General features: G+C 34.8%; 2 protein-coding genes and 1 long non-coding RNA gene across 4 annotated transcripts; 2 read left to right on the top strand and 1 right to left on the bottom strand.

The window, feature by feature from the left end:
* The first annotated feature begins 3,655 nt into the window (after positions 1 to 3,655).
* LOC112726324 (putative disease resistance RPP13-like protein 1) lies at positions 3,656 to 9,690 on the top strand. Of its 2 annotated transcripts, XR_011868181.1 has the most exons (3): positions 3,656 to 7,639; positions 8,007 to 8,300; positions 9,557 to 9,690. XR_011868181.1 is itself a non-coding variant. In XM_025775659.3 (2 exons), exon 1 carries the CDS (start codon positions 4,259 to 4,261, stop codon positions 7,619 to 7,621), a length of 3,363 nt encoding a protein of 1,120 aa, XP_025631444.1. In that variant the 5' UTR covers positions 3,656 to 4,258; the 3' UTR covers positions 7,622 to 7,639; positions 8,007 to 8,444. The 2 variants fall into 2 exon arrangements, 1 of the variants encoding a protein (XP_025631444.1); XM_025775659.3 differs by lacking the exon at positions 9,557 to 9,690 and having other exon boundaries at positions 8,007 to 8,444.
* LOC114924853 (uncharacterized) lies at positions 7,895 to 9,145 on the bottom strand. The gene is made up of 3 exons (XR_003812513.2): positions 9,066 to 9,145; positions 8,908 to 8,953; positions 7,895 to 8,333 (listed from the first exon to the last, which is right to left on the bottom strand). It is a non-coding gene; the product is annotated as an uncharacterized lncRNA (long non-coding RNA).
* On the top strand, positions 8,327 to 14,776 carry LOC112726325 (putative disease resistance RPP13-like protein 1). The gene is made up of 4 exons (XM_029290469.2): positions 8,327 to 13,185; positions 13,694 to 13,775; positions 13,909 to 14,007; positions 14,425 to 14,776. Exon 1 carries the CDS (start codon positions 9,495 to 9,497, stop codon positions 11,907 to 11,909), a length of 2,415 nt encoding a protein of 804 aa, XP_029146302.1. The 5' UTR covers positions 8,327 to 9,494; the 3' UTR covers positions 11,910 to 13,185; positions 13,694 to 13,775; positions 13,909 to 14,007; positions 14,425 to 14,776.
* The last annotated feature ends 1,089 nt before the right edge of the window (positions 14,777 to 15,865 follow it).

Below are 15,865 nucleotides of genomic sequence, written 5' to 3'. Positions count from 1 at the left end.
AATTAAACAAAAAAATACTAAACAGAATACATTGAAGGAGAAGAGAAACTGTTAGCTCAGGTAGCTCTGAGAATTCTGTGCCTTGCACTCTCAAACTTTCTCCTTGCTCCAAACAGTGGCTGTTCTCTCTTTTTATAGAAGAGGGGAGCCTCTACTTTTGAAGTAAAAAACTAAGCCAACTTCTTCTTCTCCAAGAAACAGATCCGGTTCGGCCACACAGAGAGAGAAGAGATAACCATGCAAAACCCAACATGCAATTACCTCTAGTCCTTCCTTGGTCATCACCCTTCATCAATCTGAGTGCTCCATCCTTGGCTTGCTCTCCAAGATGGATTTCTGGCCCTTGATACTTCATGATGATGATGGCTTCTTCTGCTTCAATCTCTGCCTCTTCCATCACTTCGCCACTCTAACTACTTCCTGTGGTGGTTGAGTAGAATCAAAGACAAGCCATGCCTCCAAGAATCTCTTCCTGGCTGGCTGAATCTTCTTCATCCATTTTTGGTACGGATGAGCTAAGATCTCATCACAAAATCTTACTACAAGTGATAAGAATCTTAGCCACTACATTTTTTATGTTTTCTTGCCATTATTGTGATGGTCTTGAGACGTGCTTTTCCTTTCTTTTGGTAGCTCATTTTTACTTCCATGGTTTTCTGGGTATTGACCGAAAGAAAGAAAGAAATGAGAGAGAAGATAGAGCTAGAAGAAAAGCAATTAAATGAATCAAATTAATTGAAGTGGGATTGCTTTTACTTCCCCAGTGGTTTAGCGTGCACCATTGATGTTTTCAATCAAATCAATGACACATTCTCTCTCATAGTTCCCATACATTAACTTATCTCAATAAAATTTTGAGTTCCATCACATGCTTAGAGAAGAGATCCGTTGAAGGTCTTAGCAAATGATAACATTTGCTTTCCGGATGGATTGGTTTCGGATCATGCATGAGAAATACTTAGCATAAAACATAATTGGACTTGGAGCAACAAAATTCATTCTGGCCCAATTAATATCACAACAATTCAGCCATACAATCATTTTAATTTTTATACCCATGCTGAATAGATTTACATTTGGACTTGCATCAAATCATTTAATTTTCGGCCCAATGGTTTCAGCCACTATAATCACAATAATTTTAATATCAAGGTTGAATTGATCTTGCACCAGAATCTTATTTTCGGCCCAATGAAAACTACATCACAAAATTATTAATTAACACATGTTTAATGAAAATTAAATTAATAATTTTATAATTAAATATTTCAATAATGTTTTTTTCATCGTCAAAATTAAATTGGAATTTTCCAAAGTCATCACTTTTGATTATTATATAGAACTTGCACTTTAACTTGCTATTTGTTTTCTTGCTTGTATTAAGCAACGCTTTTAGAACAGTATGTTTTGGAGTGGGTATCCGTTACTTTCACATGCATATTAATATATAGATGATTTCATCTCCTAGAATAATAATTTCTTAATTTAACAAGGCATGTTTGCATCGGAAACAACGAGGGGATCAAGGCGCCGAACTAACATAAAATTTGGGAAAGAGTCAAAATTTATTTTAATATAAAAAAATAAAAATAAAAATTTACACATAATTTATAAAGAAAATTGAAATTTAAGGGGCCATTGTCTCCTTGAAGTATGAGAAGCTCCGTCCTTGGAGAGGATGCTACCATGAATTCATCGTTAACGTAACACTTAGAAAGTTCATATTGCTTCGATCTAAGCCGTTCAAAACTAATATACCTAGATTTAAATTTGCGCGTTGCGATAAATTAAAATAAAAGTAAATGCCATTTTCAGTCCTTAACTATTTGTTCGATAGACTTTTCACCCTCTAAGAAATCTAAATACCCAAATCGGTTCCTATCTACTTTGAGATATGTACATTCCAATACCTGGTTAGGAACCGGAAAGGACATTTACTCAAAGTAGATAGGGACTGGAACGTACATGTATCAAAGTAGATATGGACCAATTTGGGTGTTTAAATTTCTTAGGAGGTGGAAAGTCCATCGAACAAATGGTTAGGGACCGGAAAGGACATTTACTCTAAAATTAATTCATTTTTATACATAACAAACTATTTAATAAAAAAAAATCTTAAAAATTAATATTAAATTTATATAAAATTGTAAACACATTGTACATTTTAGTATTTAAAGGAGTTCAACACTTAATATATATGTTTAGTAAATTTAAATATTATTGTGAAAGAATAAAACTATTAGATATAAATGGATATATAAATATAATGTTTCAATAATTGACGATAACATTCATGAATCATGACATCATGCTTTTTTGACATTATTATTATAACTAAATAATATTAAAAAATATAAATTGTTAAAAATAAAAGTAATATATAAATGACAAAGATAATATATAATTAATAAACATAATTAAATAAAAAATAGCAAAAAAAAAAAACTTAAAAATATTGTAAGAATTTCATACATGATAGTATTTTAGGAGTTCATAATATATAATGAACAAAATATTTAACAAATCAAAATAAAGAATCGTGATCATTAACCAAATTTTTTAAATAATTGTACAAAACATTAGTAATAATAGAGGAGAAAGAGTAAAAACTAAAAAGATATAGAATTATGTGAGAAGAGATAAAAAACAGCGTGAGCGCTTTAGCACATAAGGTCTCATAGTTTTGCCTTTGAGGATAGGGATGATAGCCAAAGCCCCCCACACTCGCTCGTCAAAACGCATCATGCTAGGGAGAGGTATCCACACCCTTATAAGGCATACTTCGTTCCCCTCCTCAACCAATGTGGGACCTTACATGATTTATATAGTAATATAAATATAAATGAAAATAAAAAAAGAGAATAAATTAAATTTTATTAATCAATTTATATTTATTAAAATAAATAACATTACTATTAAAGATATAGAATTACTTATATAGAAATAAAAAGTAAAAAAATATTAAAAGATAAAGCTAATCACAACCTAAGAAGATTAAAAAGTAATATGATGATAGAAAAAACTATAAAATGAGAATTTCACTCTGATGTGTATGTGACAATATTAGAAATTATCTAATATGTCAAATATTCGTTATGTCATTATTTGGATTTTCTTTTTATACATGCATGATAGATAGATAGATAGATAGATAGATAGATAGATAGATAGATTATTGATAGATTTTTATAAAATAAAATTTATTCTCCAAAATAGGATATGCAATATTAAAATTTAGACCATCAAAATGAATCAACATTTTTTTTTCTTTTGTAGTTAGATAATTGAATATGTGAAATTATGAAAATAATGTTAGATTGATTATATAGATACTATTCTCTAGTATAAATGTAGGTCTAAAATAGATATATTTTTTTATGTTATTGCTATAGATGACATGCCAATTTTTATAGAAAACATAAAAGTCTATATATCATTTATTCACTGTAACATTATTTTGGATTCTCTTTTAATATATTATAATAGATTATTTACTGTTAAATAGAAACAGAAAATTGGAGATGCTAATATTGGAAGCAGATATATTATAACATAACACAATAATTGGAACTATCCACAGGATGCAATTATGTTGCATCCATCAAATAAAGTAGAATTAGAAAGAAGGATAGTATCAGCATTATTATTTTACCATGACCCACAACTATAATGATAATGATAATGTATCTGACATCAAAGACAAAATTTCCACAACACATAAAATTAGTACAGAGCCAGCAAGACACTTCCACTAATCAAGGAGGCTAACTTTTTATTATGTCAGCCTTCTTTCTCTTTTTGCCATCAAATTGTTGAGAACTACTTTTTCATCTTCACTATAAGCTTTGATAGACCAACACACAGTTGTTCATAGCTGAAAATCTCTGACCACTTGTTGAGATCATATCATGGCTGGTGCACTTGTTGGTGGAGCTTTTCTCTCTGGCTTCATTAATGTTGTCTTTGACAGGTTCCTTTCTCTGAGGCTGCCAACTTGATCATTGGCAAGAAGCTTGGCCCTGACTTAGTTGAAAGACTAAGGATTTCTCTGCATGCTGCTGAAGCTTTGGTTGATGATGCTGAGTACAAGCAATTGGACAACCCTTCTGTGAAGGACTGGCTCAACAGTCTCAGGGATGCTGTTTATGTTGCTGATGACTTGCTGGATTCTGTCCTCACCAAAGAGGCTACTCGAAAGGAGGTACGTTCTTTCTGGCCTATTAGCTTCCTCAACCGAGATAGGGAGATAGTAGATAAGATGGAAGATGTGGTTAGAAGGATAAACTTTCTTGAAAAACAGAAAGATTTCCTTGGTCTTGAAAAGACTACCAAGAGGGACTTCTTGTCATGGAGAATTCCATCCACATCTCTTGTGGAAGGTAATATCTTTGGCAGGGAAAAAGAGCAAGATGAAATAATCAAGATAATAAATGATAACAGTGAGCATCAGTTGTCTGTGATTCCCATTGTGGGCATAGGTGGAGTTGGTAAAACAACTTTAGCACAATGGTTGTACAATAATGACAAGTTGATGGAGGGGTTTCAAGTCAAAGAATGGGTTTGCATATCAGAACACTTTGATATTGCTCAAGTTACAAAGAATCTCATAGGCCAAAATGCTCCATGTATTGATGATTTCAACTCACTTCAACTTGAATTGAAGGAAAAATTATCTGCAAAGAAGTTCTTTATTGTTCTGGATGATGTTTGGAGTGATGATGGTGATGTCTGGAAGAAATTTAAGACCCCTTTTCATTATGGGGACAAGGGAAGTACAATTCTTGTAACAACTCGTGTCAAAGAGGTTGCCTCTGTAGTCCAAACTTGTCCCCCTTATGTTCTTAGTGAGTTGTCTGAAGATTGTTGTTGGTCAGTGTTCGCAAACAATGCTTGTTTTCCAGAATCAAATGGGAGTCCAACACTAGAAGAAATTGGAAGAAAGATTGTCAAGAAGTGTAAGGGATTACCATTAGCTGTGGAAACACTTGGACGTATGTTGCGGACGAAGCACAATGTTAAGGAATGGGAAGATGTACTAATTAGTGATATTTGGGAATTTTCTGTGAAAAATAGTAAAATTATTCCAGCATTGCTAATTAGTTACTTCCACCTTCCTGCCCATTTGAAGCGTTGCTTTGTTCATTGTTCATTGTATCCGAAAGATTATTATTTTGATAAAGCTGAATTAATTTTGCTATGGATGGCAGAAGATCTTTTAAGGCCACCAAAGAGAGGAGAGAGTTTAGAAGAAGTTGGTTGCGAGTGTTTTGATGAACTAGCTTCCAGATTATTTTTTAAACAACATAAGGATTCTTCCAAGAATTTTGTGATGCATGACCTCTTACATGATTTAGCATTGTTCCTTGCTGGAGACTTCTATTGTAGATTTAAAGAGCTTGGTGATGCAGAGCATATGTGTCCACAAACTCGTCATTTGTCCTATGAAAGCTTGAGTCATTTGATCTCAAATGATTTTGATTCAATCAGTAAAGTTGAATCTTTGAGAACATTCTTGCCAATCGAGATCTTTACTTGTTCAGACAACATTAATTGTGTAACATGTATCCTAATATCCAAGCTCAAATATTTGAGAGTTTTGTCATTTCTCTGGTTCACAAAACTTGATGTATTGCCTGATTCAATAGGTGAATTGACCTATTTGCGTTACTTGGATCTCTCTAGGACGAGTATTAAGACACTACCAGATTCCTTGTGTGATTTGTATAATCTACAAACATTGAAGCTGGATGACTGTTTTAGTTTGACTATGTTACCCAACAGCATGCACAAGCTTGTGAATTTGCAGCATCTCTATATTAAGAGAACTTCTTTGAAAGAAATGCCAGGAAGAATGAGCAAATTGAAAAAGTTGCACATTTTAAGCAACTTTGTGGTGGGCAAGCATGAAGACAATGGAATCCAAGAATTAGGAGGGCTTTTAAATCTTCATGGATCATTTGAGATTAAGAAATTGGAGAATGTTGCTGATGTCAAAGAAGCAAGGAGTGCAAGGATAACAGATAAGAAGAACATTGACAAATTACAGTTGGAATGGTCTTCAAGTGATGATATGGTTTCAAACACACAAATAGAAAGAGATATACTCCACAGCTTGCAACCACACAATGGCTTGAAAGCATTGACAATAACAGGATACAAGGGTACAACATTTCCAAATTGGGTTGGGAACCGTTCCTACAACAATATGACTCGTGTATCTCTAGTGTCCTGCACCAATTGTTGCATGCTGCCATCACTTGGACAGCTGCCATCTCTTAAGTCCCTTAGAATTCGAGGTTTTGATCAGCTGAAGAATATTGGCATGGAGTTTTACAAGAATGAAGATGATCATCATTCTTTGCATGTTGCACCTTTTCCCTCATTGGAGACTTTGGAGTTTTCTGATATGCCAAGTTGGGAGGTGTGGCACTTATCCAACTCAGAAACTTTTCCTCAACTCAGGAAGCTTGAAATAACAGATTGTCCAATGCTAAAGGAAGATATGCTTAATCAGGTATTCTTGCAGATCATTTTTTCATTGTCAGAGGTGTCGAAAATTCGCAAGCTACTTGTAGGTGAAGATCATTTTGGAAGCAGTCAACGGATGATTCTTGAAGGGGATACTTTAATAATTAGTGGATATAAGTCAGTGGTGGAGTCAGCATTTGAGGCAATGAACATCAACCACCTAGCTTGCCTCCAAGAACTAAGAATCATACAATGTTGGTTTGCTGTATCCTTTCAAGGAAATCACTTACCAGAATCTTTGCAAAAGTTGACAATTGAGAATTGTGGTGAACTGGAATTCGGAGATCAGCATCAACTGAACTTCAATTTAGTAGATCTATCCATAGAAGCAGGTAGCTGTAGTTCACTCACCTCATTCTCATTGGATGCCTTTCCAAATCTCAAGACTCTCAAGATATCAGAATGTGAGAATCTGAAATCACTTTCATTGTCACAGCCACCACACACTGCCCTTCAACATCTCACCATCTATAGCTGCCCCGAATTCGTGTCATTTCCGGGAGAAGGACTAGCTGCACCCAACTTGACTCATCTTGAAGTCACAGATTGTAACAAGTTGGAGGCATTGCCGAATGACATGAATACTCTTCTTCCAAATCTAAAATCTCTCCACATGCTACATTGCCTAGGAATTTGTAGGTTGCCAGAAGGTGGTTTGCCACCTAACTTGAAAGAGCTTACTATTGGAGTTTGTGAGGAACAACTGAAGGATCTATCTTGGATGGGAAATTTGGACTCCCTCACTCATTTTACCATTCTTGGTTTTGATTGTGATAGCTTGAAGTCATTCCCGGAGGCCGGTTCCCTGCCTCAACTTCCCTCCCTTACCACCCTAAAGATCAGTTGGTTTGAGAATCTGGAGACGTTAGAATGCAACGAGCTTCTCCGCCTTGCCTCCCTCCAACAATTAATAATTGAAGAATGTCATGAGCTGCAGAAAATGGCAGGGGAAATGCTGCCTTCCTCTTTGTTATTTCTTCAAGTTGAAAGATGTCCTTTGTTGGCAGAAGGCTGCAAGATGAAGCACCAACAAGTTTGGCCAAAACTTTCACATATACACACCATTGAAGTTGATGGAGAACACATTTTCTGAATAGAGATTTCTGACCAGGTATTTCACTAATCTTCATGTTTGCCATGGTAACCCCAATTCAATTCATATATACATAAATTTAAATATTTTTTGTTTTTTGTGTATCTAGCATTTGAGAATATCAAAATTGGATGATAGCTTTTTGATTACATAATCAGTAGTTGTGTTGGAAGATTCATGTAGGATAGTAAAAGGAATCTGCATGAGGTGTATAAGAAACTTTTCAAAACAAAAGGATCAAGTAATTGCTGTGTAATCTTTTTTAACCATAGATTGAATCGTAAGCAAAATTTAATAGTAGTAGATGCCTATAATAAGCTATTTCTAATACTAAGAAAAATGGTTTTTAGGATAATAATTTCTTCCTTGTTTTGTTTGTATACAGAGATATATCAGTGTCCAACATGACATTCTGAAAACAGAAACAATATCAGTTGCAGAAAAGGAGAGGGAAACTTGAAAGATAAACATCAACAACTGATAAGATCTTGTGGACAGTTGCAACTTGCATCTGCACTCAAAACAATGCATGCATGTAGTAAATGTATTGCAGTTGCAGCTTCGTTTTCTGAGAGAAGGAGTTCACAGCCTATTGGGCTTATTGGTGCTGTTGTTTGAATGAAATTGGTGCTGATAGCTGAGATTGAACTCTCAATGTTGAAGGCTTCATCATCCATTTGTAAGAATACTTTATATAGTGAAAATATAGAAGCTGCACATTGCCACATTTTGTTACTTTATTTAATTATTTACAACAAAGCCAGTTAATGAGTTAAGATCAATTTTTAACTGGTTCGATAAAAGTAAAATTTCATCATATATATTCACACCGTGAAAGTTCTTAACACCTTCAATTTCTCTGTTAATGATATATATAGCAACTAGCAAATAGCAACCGTATGTAATTAAAAGAGAGTGACAAAAAAAAAAAACCAAAAATATCCCTAGTCCATCACAGAACTCTTGACAAGAGACAATATAATCAACTCAGCTGGAAAAAAAATTAAAATAAAATAAAAACGACTATTTTCTTCACTTCTGTTTTTGCATTATGTTGAGCATGATTTCTTATGTCTTTTGTTTTTAATATGTATATACAACTTCCCATGGAAAGTAATCTCAGTTTAACACACAAATAAGTATAACAATGTAGAGTTTCATTTCATGATATGTATCACTTTATGAGTAGAACATAATATCTACATCCATCAATTCAATAATAAAATAATCATCATGAATTCATGATTCATTAGCCCATAATTCTGCTTTATCTATATAGTATGTACCTGCTCTAATTCGTGCAACAGTTGAATCCTTCCTCACCTTGCATTTCTGCAGCAAATTAAAAAATACATAACAAATTAGTTCCAAACAGACTAAGTGTACTAAATTCAACAACATACGATTTACAATCTTCATTATTTTTATTCTTTTAAGAAGTAACCTTGAAGATAGAAAATTATTAGTTCCAAGCCAACACTTTAACCCCATTATTAATAACCTCACAACATAATATATCACCATGGTACTTACATACATACATGTGCAGTCACATGAAGTTCCTAGTTTTATGTAATTAACTATTTTTCACAAAGACTAGTGTCCGTTGGCCACACTGAAACAACACCACTTTTGCTATTTGCATAATTTGTCTCATCCTTCAATGAAAAGTTAAAAAATGAAGAGTTAGTGAAAAGCCAGCTAGCAACTCCACTTCTTAGAAATATTTTAATTTACCTCGGAGACCGATACCACGTGAAATCATGGACATCTTGGGATATTCTTGATTCAGTAGCCCCACAGTTCAGTACCTTGTAAACATTGTTCTCTTACCTCTTCTGAAAGTTTGAACACTTTGCTATTGTTTGAGATCATGGCTGGAGTTCTTGTTGGTGGAGCTTTTCTGTCTGGCTTCATTAATGTTGTCTTGGACAGGCTCATTTCTGCTGATGCTGTCAACTTGGTTGTGGGTAAGAAGCTTAGCTCTGACTTGGTTGAGAGGCTGAAGAATGCTCTGACAGATGCTGGAGCTCTTGTTGATGATGCAGAGCTCAAGCAACTGGATAACCATGATGTAATGGATTGGCTCAACTGTCTCCGAGATGCTCTTTACACTGCTGATGACATGCTGGACTGCGTCTACACCAAAGCTGCAACCAAAAAGGTCACTCTTTTGGGTAGAATCTTCAATTCTGAAGACAGGAAGATGGTGAATAAAATAAAAAGGGTGGTTAGAAGGATAGAAGATCTTGAGAAACGCAAAGGAAAGCTTGGGCTTGAAAAGATTTCCACTGCTAGCTTCTCCTGGAAAACTGCATCCACTTCTCTTGTAAGAGGGAATGTGTATGGCAGGGAGGATGACCAGAAGGCCTTAATCAAGATGCTGAATGACAACAGTGAGCATCACCTGTCTGTGATCTCTATTGTTGGCATGGGTGGTGTTGGTAAAACTACTTTGGCTCAATGGATGTATAATAATGCAGAGTTGATGGATGGATTTGATAGGAAAGCATGGGTTTGTGTTTCAGAAAACTTCAATATTGTTGAGACTACAAAGAATATAGTAAGGGAGATCTCTACAAATACTCAGGATCTTGATAGCTTCAATTCAATTCAACATGCTTTGAAGAAAGGATTGTCCGAAAAGAAGTTCTTTATTGTTTTGGATGATGTTTGGAGTAATGATCATCATCAATGGAAGGATTTTCTAGCCCCTTTTCAATATGGGGTTAAGGGAAGTACTATTCTTCTAACTACTCGCAAGGAAGATGTCGGTTCAGTTGTCCAAACAAATTATCACCCTCACTATCTCATTCCATTATCAGAAGACTACTGTTGGTCAGTGTTTGCAGCCAATGCTTCTTTTCCAGAATCAAATGGGAGCCCGACACTAGAAGGAATAGGCAGAAGCATTGCTAGGAAGTGTGATGGTTTGCCATTAGCAGCCGAAACCCTTGGTTGCTTGTGCAGAAGGCATGTTGCTGAGGAATGGGAAAAAATATCAAGGAGTGACATTTGGGGATTTTCTATAAATGACAGTAAGATTATTCCAGCATTGTTAGTAAGTTATCATCAACTTCCTTCATATTTAAAGCGTTGCTTTGTTTATTGTTCATTGTTTCCCAAAGATTATCACTTTGAGAAAGATGAACTAATTTTGTTGTGGATGGCCGAAGATCTTTTAAGACTACCAAAGAGAGGAGAGAGCTTGGAAGAGGTTGGTTGCAAGTGTTTTGAAGAATTAGTTTCAAGGTTATTCTTTAAAAAGCTTCAAGACAATGATGAGTATTTTGTGATGCATGATCTCTTGCATGACTTGGCAATATTCCTTGCTGGAGATTTCTATTGGAGAATAGAAGAACTTGGTGAACAAGAAGAAAAGAAGGTTTTCACTCGCCATTTGTCATATTTCTCACCTGGAAGGTTAGATCGTCCAATCTCAAAAGTCTTTAACTCCAATGCGAAGTTGGAATCTTTGAGGACATCGTTGTATATCGATGATTTGTTCAGCATGGAAAGTGTAGCATCTAGGTTTATATGCTTGAGAGTTTTATCCTTTCATAAACTTGATGTATTACCTGAATCAATAGGTGAATCGATTCATCTACGGTATTTGAATCTCTCTTGGACTGACATTAACAGGTTGCCAGAATCATTGTGCAACTTGTATAATCTACAAACATTAATATTGTACGGATGTTCTAAGTTGACCATGTTGCCCATTAGCATGCACAATCTTGTGAATTTACGGCATCTTGATCTTAGGAAAACTTCATTGGAAGAAATGCCTGGAGGAATAAGCAAACTGAAACACTTGCATACTCTACATTCCTTTGTGGTGGGCAAGCATGAAGATAATGGAATCCAGGAATTAGGAGGACTCTCAAATCTTCATGGGTCATTTGAGATTAAGAAAATGGAGAATGTTGTTAATGTCAGAGAAGCAAGGAGTGCAAGGATAATAGATAAGAAGCACATTGACAAATTATGCTTGAAATGGTCTTCAGGTGATGATAAAGTTTCAAACCCAAAAAGAGAAAGAGAAATACTGGACAGCATGGAACCGCACAATGGCTTGAAGGAGTTGAAAATCAAGGGATACAAGGGTACAATATTTTCAGATTGGTTGGGATACTGTTCATACAAAAATATGACAAGTGTATCTCTAAAGTCTTGCAAGAATTGCCACATGCTGCCTTCGCTTGGACAGCTGCCATCTCTTAAGTCCCTCTGCATTCAAAGTTTTGATCAGCTGAAGATTATTGGCATGGAGTTTTTACAAGAATGAAGGCCATCATCATTCTTCATGTATTGCATCTTTTCCCTCACTCGAGACATTGGAATTTACGAATTTGCCATGTTGGGAGGTGTGGCACTTACCTGACTCGGAAACGTTTCCTCAACTCAGGAAGCTTGAAATAAGAGATTGTGAAATGTTAAACGGATATATGCTTAATCAGGTATTCTTGAGAATCCTTTCTTCTTGGTCGTATGTTTGCAAAGTTCGCAAATTGAAAATAGCGGAATTTTATGATTCATGGCCTCAAGAGATGTCACTTTATGGGGATACTTTATCAATTTGGCTGTATGAATGTAAGACATTTAGTATCAAGCATCTAAGCTGCCTCCAAGAAATAGAAATCATATCATGTTCGTGTGATATGTCTTTTTTGAGTGATTGTTTCCCCAAGTCTTTGCAAAAGCTGAAAATCACAGGTTCTAGATATCTGGAGTTCCCGGAGCAACAGCAGCAGAAATATGATTTGATAGAGCTACAAATATATTCCAGCTGCGATTCACTGACCTCGTTGTCATTGGATGCCTTTCCCAATCTCAAGAATCTCGAAATACATTGGTGTGAGAATGTGGAATCAGTTTCATTATCACAGCCACCACACCCTGCTCTTCAATATCTCAGCATCATTGGCTGCCCCAAATTTGTGTCATTTCCGGGAGAAGGACTGGCTGCACCCAACTTGACTCGTCTCCATGTTGAAAGGTGCTCAGAGTTGAAGGCATTGCCAAGTGACATGAGTACTCTTCTCCCAAATTTGGAGTCCCTTGAAATGCAAAATTGCCAGGATATTTGTAGGTTTCCAGAGGGTGGTTTGCCAGCTAAACTGAAAGAACTTCATGTCAAAGGTTGCAAGCATCTAAGGGGTCTATCATGGATAGGCAACTTGGACAGCCTCACTCATCTCACTATTGATGCTTTTGAGTGTGAGAGCATAATAAAGTCATACCCAGAGGTGGATTCACTGCCTCACCTCCCCTCTCTTATCACTTTGGAGATCCTGTGGTTTGTTAATCTGGAGACATTGGAGTGCAACCAGCTTCTCTGCCTCACCTCCCTCCAACGATTACGCATTAAATGCTGTAGAAAGCTGGAGAATATAGCAGGAGAAAAACTACCTTCCTCTCTGTTAAGACTTGAAATTGAAGGCTGTCGTTTGCTGGCACAACGTTGCAAGCAGAAGCATGAACAAATTTGGCCCAAAATTTCCCACATCCCCACTATTCAAGTCGATTTCCTACAAATTGTCTGAACAGAGATTTCTGAGCAGGTAATTCTCTAATCTTCATGTTTATCATGGTATCACATTTAAGTTCATACATGCATAAATTCCTTTTCTTTAGAAACACCATTATGCTGTTTTGCACAGAGGGGGAAAAAATGATAGCTTGATTTATAGAAAGAAAACGGTTATAAAAATGATGTTTTTGTAGTTGCAAATCTCTATGTTTATGCTTAACCTAATTCATTGTGCATAGCAAATTAAATAGGGCTATTAAACTGGTTTCCAAGATTAAAAACGTACTTGTTTTCAACCCTTTTTTTTTCATCAAAAAGTTGCCTATTGTGTTAGAAGATTCATGGTAAAAGGAATCAGCATGAGGTGTATAAGCTTTAAAAATAAAAGGTTAAAATTTTGCTGTATAATCGTCCTTAACCGTAAATTCAATCATTAGATAAAATTAATAGTAGGAGATGATTATAATAAGCTATTTCTAATACTATGACTAGGGGCTCTTCAACAGTAACTATTTCTTCCTTGTTTTGTTTGTATACAGACATATATCAGTGGCCAGCATGTTATCTGAATTTTGGTAACATATTGTATCATATCTATACTTATCAGCAAGAATTAGAAGAGTAAGTTGGGATTTATGCCTTGAACTGCTTGCTCGATTTGTAACTCTTAAGTTGAATAGATGAAGAGTTATTCATATTATTATACACTCATCTAATGCGTTGTAGAATTTCTTTTGGATACGTTATCAAACAGTTTTCCCAAGGTGATCTTGATACAGCTAATGTCATTAGAAGATCAAGTTGTGATGATGCCATCAGACAACAATTTCAATTCTATCAACTTCACTTATTGGTGAGTATCTATCTTTTTTATTTTCAAATAAACTAAAAAATAGGCATACCATGAATTTAACCAGTGGTCTTTATCCTGGTATGTGCAGTTTTACATATATTAAGCTACATAAGATTCTGCACTGAAATGTCTACATTGAAAATCTTTTCTAAGTTGTAGTATTATGGGAATTAGATTATGCTTGTGATCACTTTATTTTTCTATCTAACTGCATTTAACTTCCTCTTTGCAATTTAACTTTTTGGTGGCATTTGGGTTTGTTAAATATCCTTTCACTGCTGACTCTAAAATCAAAACAATGATCCAACATAACTGCAGTACTATGCATTCTCAAAAAAGGTGTAGAAAATAAAAAAGGACTGAGACTATAGAATGATAACTGATCTTGAAATGCTGTTATTTGTGTATGTTTATTAGTGTTTCAGGAGAAAGCCTCTGAGCTCTGCATTAGATACATTGAGGACTACGCAGCAATACAGAAACAATGGAATGCCCTTGCTGTCACTTGAGCAGAGAAGGTCAAATATTCTGAAAACAGAAATGATATCAGTTTCAGAAAAGGAGAGGGAAGCTTGAAAGCTAAACATATATATAGTGAATGTATTGAAGTTGTAGCTTCATTTTCTGAGAGAAAGAGTGCATCCTGTTGATCTTGTTGGTGGTGCTGTTTGAGTGAAATTGTGTTTTGAGAAAAGTAAAATTTCATCACATACGTTCTCAATGAAAACTCTTAAGACTATATATATAAAGAACTTATATTCCTCTGCAATTAAACATTAGTTTCACTGTGATGCATTATCTTTTCTTTCCTCGTTTGCTTTTTTTATTTTAACTAGTCTTGAAATACTTGCAAGATAAACTTTGTTGAAATTATATGGTATAAGATAAGGGACTTCATCATGAAAATTAGACCAGGATTTCTTTTGTCCAGAAACTCATTTTCAATTTTTTATTTATTTTATCATCCAAAAAGAGATCCTTTTCTATAAAAGTTAAATATTCATCTTCATAATTGAAACGTCCTTGTATACTTTTTGTAATCACATAATTTCCCAAAACAAAAAACGGGGGAAAGATAACTCTAACCCTGCTTGGTTGGCTCTATAGTTATTTCTCCTAAGCAAATTCTCTATGTTGTTCTGCATATAGACTACTAATAAGTTGTTGAAAAGAGAATCTTGTCAACAAAACAGAAAAATATACACGAGAGACCCAAAAGAGAGGTGTATACTTGTTAGAGATACACAAGATCAGCAAATAGCTACCATATGTGATATAATTAATTAAAAGAGAGTAACAAAATAATGCAGTACATTACAAAACTCTTGACATGTGACAACATAATTAATTCAGCTGAATGGGGAAAACAAAGAAGCTGAAAAGAAGAAAACTTACTATTTTCTTCACTTCAGTTTTTTGCGTTATGTTAAGCTTGATTTCTTATGTCTTTTGTTTTCCATATGTATATACAACTTTTCTGGAAAGTAATCTTAGTTTAACACACAAATAAGAATTATGAGTAGAACATAATATCTACATCCATCAATTCAATAATGAAATAATCATCATGATTCGTTGGCCCCTAATTCTGCTTCATCTATAGAGTATGTACATGCTCTAATTCGCGCAACAATTGAAACCTTCCTCACCTTGCATTTCTGTAGAAAATTAAAAAATACAAAACTAATTAGTTCCAAACAAACTAAGTGTAATAAATTCAACAATATATGACTTACAATCTTCATTATTTTTATTCTTTTAAGAAGTAAACTTGAAGATAGAAAATTATTAGTTCCAAGCCAACATTTTAACCCCACTATTAATAACCTCACAACATAATATATCACCATGGTACTTA

The sequence above is a fragment of the Arachis hypogaea genome, chromosome 12, assembly GCF_003086295.3.
Source record: "Arachis hypogaea cultivar Tifrunner chromosome 12, arahy.Tifrunner.gnm2.J5K5, whole genome shotgun sequence".
In the NCBI taxonomy this organism is placed as follows: Eukaryota; Viridiplantae; Streptophyta; class Magnoliopsida; order Fabales; family Fabaceae; genus Arachis; species Arachis hypogaea.
Note: the sequence above shows the minus strand (reverse complement) of the source record. Positions and strands in the feature narration are given on the sequence as shown.

Excerpts from the sequence above, each read along its gene's own strand:
- LOC112726324 (XM_025775659.3), top strand. The coding sequence starts at position 4,259 with ATGGAAGATGTGGTTAGAAGGATAAACTTTCTTGAAAAACAGAAAGAT.
- LOC112726325 (XM_029290469.2), top strand. The coding sequence starts at position 9,495 with ATGGCTGGAGTTCTTGTTGGTGGAGCTTTTCTGTCTGGCTTCATTAAT.